We start from the raw sequence: 9652 nt of genomic DNA, 5'->3' as shown, positions 1-9652 counted from the left end.
TTAGCTCCATTGACTTGCATTCGTTTTTTCGTTCTTCCGGGGACCCATGGTCCGGAGGGAGATGGACATGACTTCGACTCCCTATAGCCAATGTGAGGGGTGAGAGTTCTGTGACTGTTTGTGTTCAAAAGCTAGCTTGTTTTTCAGAATAGCCATTACAGTTTTAAGTCCCCATCTAAAATAGTCCAGATATTTAAACAGATCATGTTATTTAAACTGAAATGTATACTACTTTTCAGGTGGATTTATCTAAATAACACTGCTTCTAGTGACGCAGGGCACTTCAACAAAACCCACATGGACTAATTCACTGGCTGGACTGATTTTGTAGTCTGGTGTGTAGAATAATTAGAGGCTTTGGCAGTTGGTTGAGCCCAAACTAATCCCATTCCAAGGCCTGATGCACCAGCTATTCAGCCTGGATTCCCCTCTTCAATCAAATTAGTTGTTTCTGTAGCAATCATCATTTCAACATGTCCGACCGCCATCTTCGTTGTTCTTCCCACGTTCCTCTGTCATGTAGTGGGTTGTTTTATTGTCTTGACCATTACAGAGTGCCTTGAAGTCTCAACAGCAGTCAGAACTTTGTACACAACCTTGTCTGTAAAGTGATGCACTCGCTCGAAAATAGCACCAGGGTTCTCGTTGACAATAGAGGCAAAATAACAAGCGTGCTCTTGTTGCCTCTTTGAAACCTTGCTGCCTAATGAGTTGGCGAAAAGGCTTGGTGTTCTAACAAGGCTGCTGGAGGAAAAAGGAAGGGGGAGTGAAGCTGTCGGGGAAGAAAACTAAAGGAGAGTTCATGAGTCAGACTCGCTCGTGCCCTTATGTTTCTCATCTCTCTTTCTTATGCCTCCCAGTGCTTTTCAGTCTGTTTTGTAGCGGGGCGTGCGACTCTACTCACAGTGTTTATCTGACATCATGAGGGGGGTGTCGGCTCCCCCTCGATTCTCTTGACAGCTCAAACCCTTCAGTGCTCACACGCGAGCCAGCTTCTCCAGATGACAAAGTGCTGCTCAGCCTGACGACAGAACCACGCGGTTCCCAGCATGCTTTGCCCTCGGAGCGTCACCTACCTGGTCTCGCACAGACTCAGCCTGGTAAACCACCTCATTATTCACTTTGACAGGGTTTTATGACCCAGCATCTACACCAGAGCTTTCTCCAGGAACATGAGCAGATGCTTGAATCTGTAGAAAAGGTGCTGTTATCAAAGCGTGGATGACTATCGGAGCAGAAACCGTCTTCAGCAAACAAATAATGGTACCAATGGTTGGTTCTCTGGTTGAGGTCCGCTTCTTTTTCTACTCAGACAAAAACTGCAGAGCCTTAAATCTTGATGTATTTAAAATAAGCAGTCTGGTTTGTAATTTGCCATTCAATGCAGGTTTAAGATCTATAAATGCATCAGACACTCTTGTCTGCAGGTGCATACCAATCATCAAAGCTTGATTGAGCACAGATTGAATCGTCTGGATGCTTGTTTTGATGGAGAAGGTGAGAGCCACTCGTAAAGACACAGCTCCTCATCCTTCAAGAAAACAATCAAGACCCTAAACTTACCCCTAATGTATGTTCTTCTCTTAATACAATTTCTGCCTCCTTTAAATACACTCCAGTTCGACCTTGTTGTCATTCGAATACAAAGTAGGTGAAACAAAGAGGGGACGCAGCCTAACGCCAAATCCTAATAGGCTGTCACAGCATACCAGGATCAGAGCCCTGCACCCTCACAGATAAGTGCAGCCAGGGACAAAAGAAAGAGATACATATGTTTACCATCACTGTACTTTGCTGCATCAGGACAAAAAAATGGTAGCAACGTGCATAATGGCTGACCTTTAAAAGGCTGCAGCAGCTGGATAAAGCGAACAAAAAGTCATCTTTGTTTCATTTTCCATATTTTCACATTATTTTAGCAAACAAATGTCCTGTTGGATTATCTGCATATCTTTTTTTGTTATGTGACAGTCAAAAAATTCATAGTTTACATGCCATGCCAGAATATGGAGGATTATTCTTTAAGGGTCAACCTCATAGAAAACTATTTTTTTGTCATTATTTCTGATTATAATCAGAAATCCTGAATTTTTCATACAGGCTGAACATGAAAATAGTCTCCAACACCTATCTGCTGCACTACCTTCTGATAGAAAATAGGTGGCAAAACTCTAAGATTAGAAAATCCTGACAGGTCTACGTCACACTGTCACAGAACAATCATGGACTCACCCGTCTTGACTCACGACGGGGAATGCTGTTGTTGTTTAGCGTCCAGGAAACTGCAGAGAACGTCTCAGCTAGTAGATGCTAACTGCTAGCATTAGCAACTCCACCACAGAGCAGAACTCTTCCAGGCTTGTGTTATTTGTGGAAATAAAACATAAATGTTGCAGAGCAAACAGAGTCAGTGGTAAAGTCTTCTATTATTCAGTCAGAAGAGAGATGTCCAAATATCAGGAAATAAGTCTCCAAATCCTGTCGTCTGAAGCTACTTTCTCCTTAAGCTGAATTCTACGTCCTTACACGGGCACACCGGAGCCTTTTTTCCCCAAAGGATGACTTACAAGGCATTAATTCCTACTCCAGACCACTACAAATGTATAAAAATATGAGTAAAGTTGACTGTTAAGGGCACATAAACTAGGTCCCAAAGCTGGACAGTTATATCGGTAGCAAGTATGAATTTTTATTAGTGTTGGAATCCAGGTTTGATGATTTGATGTGTCTTCAGGTGAGTGTGTCTATGCTTGTATGAACCAAGAGCTGAGCATGTGTATGTAGGTCTAGTTAAAGGCCAGGCTGATAGATCAGCAGTAGCTCAGCAGGTTTGGTCAAAGAGCACACATTTGTCCTGCTGGTCAGTGATCTTTCTGTGCTGAAGTGTCACTGATCTCAAATGTCTGCATACTAGAGGTGGGAAAAATGATCGATTCTAAGATGCATCGCGATTCAGCCGGCATGATTCCGCATCGATGCAGCAACATGACATAATGAGATTCTCTCCCTATGTCTATGTCGGGGGTCGGCAACCGCGGCTCTGGAACCGCATGCGGCTCTCTGTGCTTGTAAAATAATGAATGGATATTTAAATAAAATGCTTTATATTTTACTGCATTAATTTTACATATGTATGCCAATTCTAAATGTAAAGATTGTCTGCGTAAACCTGAACAGCTCCAACCCGGTCTTACTGTGAGACCGGGTAGACGCGTCACGCTTGTGCGTAATCATAGGCGCATTCTGAGCTGACGAGGATGTGAGATTCTGGGATTCTCCTCAGACGGCTCCTGGATGTGTCGCCACATTGGAGACAGGAACAAGCGCTATTCAGCCAAAGTTTCATAATCAGGGAACATTTTCTAAGCGACAAGTCTCGCTTCAGTCGGAGGAATCTGCATGCGCTCTGGTTCTGCGACGTGCTCCAAGCCCCTCTCCACATCTTCAGCTCACTGTGCGCCATACGTATGCGCTGACAGTGAGCTGCGCTGAGCAGTGTCCAGCTCAGATGTTCACATGGGAATCTTTTCTTGAGTGATTTAGCTACATCTGCAATGTGCGAAACGAATAAAGTGTCAGTTCGTCTGCATGCGTCGGGGTAATTCTTTCTATTCTTTCTCCGTCAAAATAAATAGTCAAATACGGGAACTATCCGGTTAACACAAGCCCTGCTTTTAACTGTTCTGTTTTATTGTGAAAAGAGATCAAATTAAACTTGATTACCACCAGAGCCAGGCGCACTGCGCCGTTATCTCCGTCGCTGTAAATGAGGGAACAACAAAATGATCGGATCCTTTTCTGACCTTCCCCACCTACAAAGTTTAATTACAACAATCAAACGTGACAGAGCCTGGATTTGTATTCTGAACAGTCTAAACATGTTTTAAAAGAAACGTATGACAAAAGTGGCACCTGCTCAGTAAAACCACCAACAGGGTGAAAAATATCTAAATATTGTCGGCAGAGACGGGCTACAGCTTCTGGATCCACTTTATATAAATCCTTTTATTGATTATCGTCTTATGAAAGATAACTTTGACGTACACGAGCGACCGGTACCGGCTGAGGGTAGGCCCCGCCCACAACGCCGCGGCTGCTGCGGTGTTTTCTTTACTGTGGGAAACGGGTAATAATGGCTCTTTGATGGGAACAGGTTGCCGATCCCTGGTCTATGTCTATGCGAGGACAATAAAATTTTGAGGTATTACTTCTGGGGGCAGAGTTGCAATGACATGCGCACTGTGTTGTCCTAGAAGCAATTGGACAGGGATACAGGGCCAACATTACCAGTAATCAAAGATGTACCCGTTACATGTAAATCGTATGTCTGGGCTAATTTCTGTGTTGGGATCCTGGATGTGAAAGAATCACTTAACACAGTATTTGTTTACTATTTTTAAGTTCAGTAATATTCTATCTTAAAGCTGCTCTACCGAAAACATTATTTCTTATATTATTTAAGTAATTATAGGCAGCACACTTTAAACATTATTGCTCACTATAGTGAATAGATGAATGTTCTGTTTTTCAGGGATTTCGAAATCAAAAAGAAATTGAAAACTATTCTACTGCTTTTATTAAGTAATGAACATTTTTGTGTGAAGAATCGTGATGCATTTCAGACTCAAATCGAATCGTTAGGCAGATAATCGGAATCGGATCGAATCGTGATGCAGGTAGAGATGCACACCACTACTGCATACCAGTTGGATTCTCAGCAGGGGGGTGCTAGTCCTTAGAACATCATGGCTGTCTCCTATCCTGTCCTTGAGGACTACTATACTGCATGATTTAGACGTTGTTCTGCTTCAACACACCTGATTCAATGGCTGATTAACTTCTTCAGCATGCCCTCAATTTCTGCAGAAGCCTGTTAATCAGTCATTGATTAAAATCAAGTGTGTTGGAGCAGAAAAACATCTAAATGGTGCAGGTGTGTGGCTCTGCTGGACCAGCAGTGCCTAAAGGAATAAGATTTTTGCAGGATTTTATTGAATTGTTGTATGAGTTGCATTTGAACACAGGTATATATTTTCCCCTTGAGACTATTTTCATAGACATGAAACCATTGCAATGTTAAGTTTGCAATTGCAAATTTGCAATTTAATGTATTACATGTGGTGCTGTGGTCATATATTGACATGCATAAAGTGTCCTATTCCTCAGTTTAAATTTTCTCAAACCTCGTAAAAGTCTAGATGCATCATGTCTTTTAACATACTACTGCCCTTATCTAACATAAACGTGATTAGACAGCAAAGTGTGCTGCATTGCAGTGTTGCCTTGCAGGTTCATTTGCAGGTTCAAATTGTGGCTCAGACCCTTTTGCACGGAGTTCTCATGTTTTCCCCAATGCATGTGTGGGGTTTCTTCAGGTACTTCAGTTTCCTCCCACAGATCAAAAACATGCATATTTAGTTAACTGTCAATCCTAAATTGTTCCTATGCATGTCTGTCAGTGTAAATTTTTGTTTGTCTCTGTATGTTGCTGTGATGGGCTGGCAACCTGGCCAAGGTGTCCATCGCCTGTAGCCTGACAACTGTTGGAGACAGACACCAGCTGCCAGTAACCCCTTGAGGAAAGGCGCTTTAGAAAAAAAGTGAGTTTATGGTAAAGCCTTTAGTAGGCATAACTAATTTTAATGCCAATGTTCATTCAGTCCAACTGTTTCACCAGATTCAGAAAATTATAAATTATCTATAAGTGTCCTGTGAAAGAATAAGACAGAAGATTGCATCACATCTTCGTCTTCATCTTTGATGTCCTATTTATGCAACAGAAGGCTCTGCCTCCTTTGAAATAATCTCTTTGGAGTAGTGTCCAATGTCCCTGTGACTTCAAACTATTGACCACAATGAAGATGTACGCTCAGATGGACAGGAGGAATTCTTGGAATCAGGCCTTAGATTTTCACCGAGACAACCAGAGAGCACAATGCTATTACATCATGGTACGATATCACCGTATATTGAAATAGTTGAACTAAACTGTTAGGAACAAGCCTCATGAACAAATGTTCATTATAATCACATTCAACAGGTCTACAGACTACCATTGCAAACACTGGTGTTTGGTCCTGCCCTGATGATAGAGCCGTTTAAAATAATCATATAATCGATGCATTGCGATGCGGACATAAATGATTATGCATCGATGCAGAAGCGCCCTATAATCGATTATAACATAATGTTTGTTTTCCAACCGCAACACGAATCTTTTAGCCTAGCATCGGCTGATTTTGTCCCTTGCTTCATACGTCATAATGGAGCGACGACTGCAGCTGCGCACTGGCGCCTTTACGGTCATGGCGGAACAAAGCTCCGAGTTAGCGTTACAGATAAAAGACCCTCCAAAGACACTGAAAGCAGACATATGGAGCCGTTTTGGATTTTACCAACAATCAGGGAGACATGATTTGGACATGTCATACGCCGTGTGTAAAACCTGCCGCAGCAAGATTAAATACGTCGGGAACACCACCAATTTAAGGAATCATGTTAGCCGTTTCCACCCTGAGTTGCTAACAATAACACCGGCTGTTGAACCGCCCAGCCCTGCGCAGCCAAGAATTGATGCGGCTCTCTCAATAATACCTCCCAACTCGGAAAAAGGGAAGAAAATAACCCAGGCTGTGGGGGCTTTCATTGCGAAGGATTTACGACCGTATTCTGTCGTGGAAAATCCTGGGTTCAAACACATGTTAAAGACACTGGAGCCACGATACAAGGTCCCTGCACGTAGCCACTTCGCAGAACAGGTAATTCCTGCACTGTATGATGAAACCAAAGCCAAGATATTAACCTCCATGAGCAAAGCTAATTTAGTAGCAATAACATGCGATTCCTGGACTTCAGTGGCAACAGAGTCCTATATTACAGTGACGGCACACTACATGAGCGAGGACTGGCAGATTATTTCCCACGTGCTGCAGACGAGAGCTGTTTATGAGTCTCACACAGGTGCACATCTGGCAGAGCTACTTTCAGATGTTGTTTCAGAGTGGCAGCTGTCAGATAAAGATATTGTCCTGGTTACAGACAACGCTTCAAACATGATTCTTGCAGCTCAAATCAGAAAATTCAAACATGTCAGATGCTTTGCTCACACCTTGAACCTGGCATCACAGCGTGGACTTCGAGTTGCATCGCTTACCAGGCTTCTGGGAAGAATCAGACGTATATCCACATTCTTCCATCGTAGCACGACAGCAAGCCACTGTTTAAAGGTAAATCAGAAATGCTTGGGTCTGAAAAATCAAAAACTACTCACAGATGTACCAACAAGGTGGAACAGTTCCTACGACATGGTCCAGAGGTTTTTGGAACAGCAACCTGCCATTTGTGCCACCTTGTTGTCACCGGAAGTTAGAAAAGGAGAGTCTGACATCTGCACGCTCAACGAGACAGATGTATCTAATGCTGAAGATGCTGTCAGTGCATTAAACGCAATGAAAGATGCAACCACACTAATATCTGAGGAAAGCAATCCAACCATCTCCTTGATTGCTCCACTCAAGGCACAACTTCTCCAAAACATGACCAGCAGCATCAGCGACTCACCCATGATTCACGACATCAAGAATGCTGTCAGAACAGATCTCATGCACAGGTACAGCAGTGAGGCAGAGAAGAAAATGCTTTGTACAGCCTCGGCCCTGGATCCCCGCTTTAAAGGATTACCTTTCCTGACAGAGAAGGAGCGATCAGATGTCTACAGAGAAGTGACTGAGGAGGCAACATGTTTGGAGGTAAATTCATCACTTTCTTTTTGAATTAACATATACATTTCTGTATAATATTCTTAATAATTTGTCATGTTTGGTGTTGTAAGTAATTATTTGCATTAGCATAAAATGAGTAAATCCACCGGAATGCTTTTATCATAATAAAAATAAATATTATGATAAGGTACATCAACATTTTCAAAAGTGTGATTAATCATTATTAAATATTTTAAAATATTCAAAGCCATACAATTTAGACAGACTAGTAAGTTCCCTATCAGATAAAATAATGATTTTTTATTTTTTCCCTAAACAGCAGGAGTGTATTCTGGCCATGCACCCAAAAGTTCCGGTGCAACCCGAAGTTCAGAAGGATGGAACCTCGGCAGACGATCCCTCGGCTGCTAAAAGAAAGCCTACATCATTACTTGTGAGCTTGCTGGGACAGTCTTTCAATGATGTTGAGGTTAGTGAAGAATCCAAGACCCCCTATGTCAGAGCTGAAGAGGAAATGGATAATTATTTGAAAACGTCATCATTGTCCCTGTCTGAGGACCCTTTAAACTGGTGGAGGGTACACAAGGTTGCATTTCCTCTCCTGGCTCGACTGTCAAAACGATACCTTTGCATCCCTGGAACAAGTGTATCTGCAGAACGTGTTTTCTCCACTGCTGGAGACGTTGTCACGGCCAAAAGATCTACTCTCAAACCACAGCATGTAGATCAACTGGTGTTTTTGCACAAAAACCTTCAACTTCCAAATGTTAACTAGTCATCATTATTACTTTTCAGTACATCTTCTTAAATTCAAACAAATGTTAAAATGTTTGCACTTTTTGTTGTCACAAGGACTGTTATGTATTATTCGTGGGTTTTCCAAAATATGCCAGTATTGGTAGATTTTGCGAACATCTGAAGAACACGTTTCTTTCCCCCCACACAGCCTGAGAAGTGAATGTCAAATAAGGAGATATTTTTTTATGTTCTTAAGTCCTCTTAAATTTAAAGTTTTGCTCTTTTGTATAAGGACTGTTATCACAGGAGAGAATACTTTCCAAATAATTATTTCTCATTTACGGTTGTTCAGAGTTGTTAAATATTTTGTTAGCATCTACAGAACATGTTTTTCCGACAGCCTGAGACATTATTGTTTAATGAGGAAAGAGATTTTTTTTTGCTGTGCAATCCTCTTAAATGCAAACTAAAGCTTCAAATGTTTTGTACTTTTACACTGTCCCAAGGACTGTTATCAGAGAGCTGTTTACTGCATATTTATGCAAATAAAAGTTTTTGTTAAATAAAAAAGCAAATGTCTAACATATATTTATTGATGAGATGAAATCCACATGAAATAATCGTGATGCATCGTGATGCATCGAGATATCGAATCGAATTGAATCGCTGACACAATAATCGTAATCGAATCGAATCGTGAGACTAGTGAAGATTCACACCTCTACCTGATGTATCTACCAAACCATCAACCCATCCATTTTCACCTGCTTATCGGGGTTGTGAGGTTAACAGAGAGACCCAAAGCATCCTCTTGCCTGCAGCCTCCACCAGCTCCATCGGTGGGTCCTCAAGATGTTCCCTGGTCAATGTAGAAATCATTTATTCAATCTTTGGTTAACCCAGAAGCTTCCTACTGGCAGGGCATACCTGGGACACCTCCCCTGGGCATCTGGCAGTCATCCAGTACCACCTCACCTCCTCATTTCTGCGGAACCTGCAACATTATCATTGGATCTTTTTATATGGTCTTTCTTTTTCATCATTTGACAAAGCTAAGCTGAAACAAGAAGCCCAAGCAGTGTGAACTAGGGGTTGTATCAACTAGTCAACTAGTTGACTTCATTGCTCTGTAGTGACTTTTTAGGCCTTTCATAGACTAGTCGCTGTCACGTGATAATTACCGACAAGATGCA

General features: G+C 41.9%; 1 protein-coding gene across 1 annotated transcript; it reads left to right on the top strand.

Annotated features, from left to right (window-relative positions):
* Positions 1–6263: 6263 nt before the first annotated feature.
* On the top strand, positions 6264–8496 carry LOC129165437 (E3 SUMO-protein ligase ZBED1-like). Its single transcript, XM_054748610.2, has 2 exons — positions 6264–7748; positions 8041–8496. Exons 1-2 carry the CDS (start codon positions 6264–6266, stop codon positions 8494–8496), a joined length of 1941 nt encoding a protein of 646 aa, XP_054604585.2.
* The last annotated feature ends 1156 nt before the right edge of the window (positions 8497–9652 follow it).

Source organism: Nothobranchius furzeri, chromosome 2 (assembly GCF_043380555.1).
Source record: "Nothobranchius furzeri strain GRZ-AD chromosome 2, NfurGRZ-RIMD1, whole genome shotgun sequence".
In the NCBI taxonomy this organism is placed as follows: Eukaryota; Metazoa; Chordata; class Actinopteri; order Cyprinodontiformes; family Nothobranchiidae; genus Nothobranchius; species Nothobranchius furzeri.
This window is presented reverse-complemented; position numbering and strand designations above follow the sequence as displayed.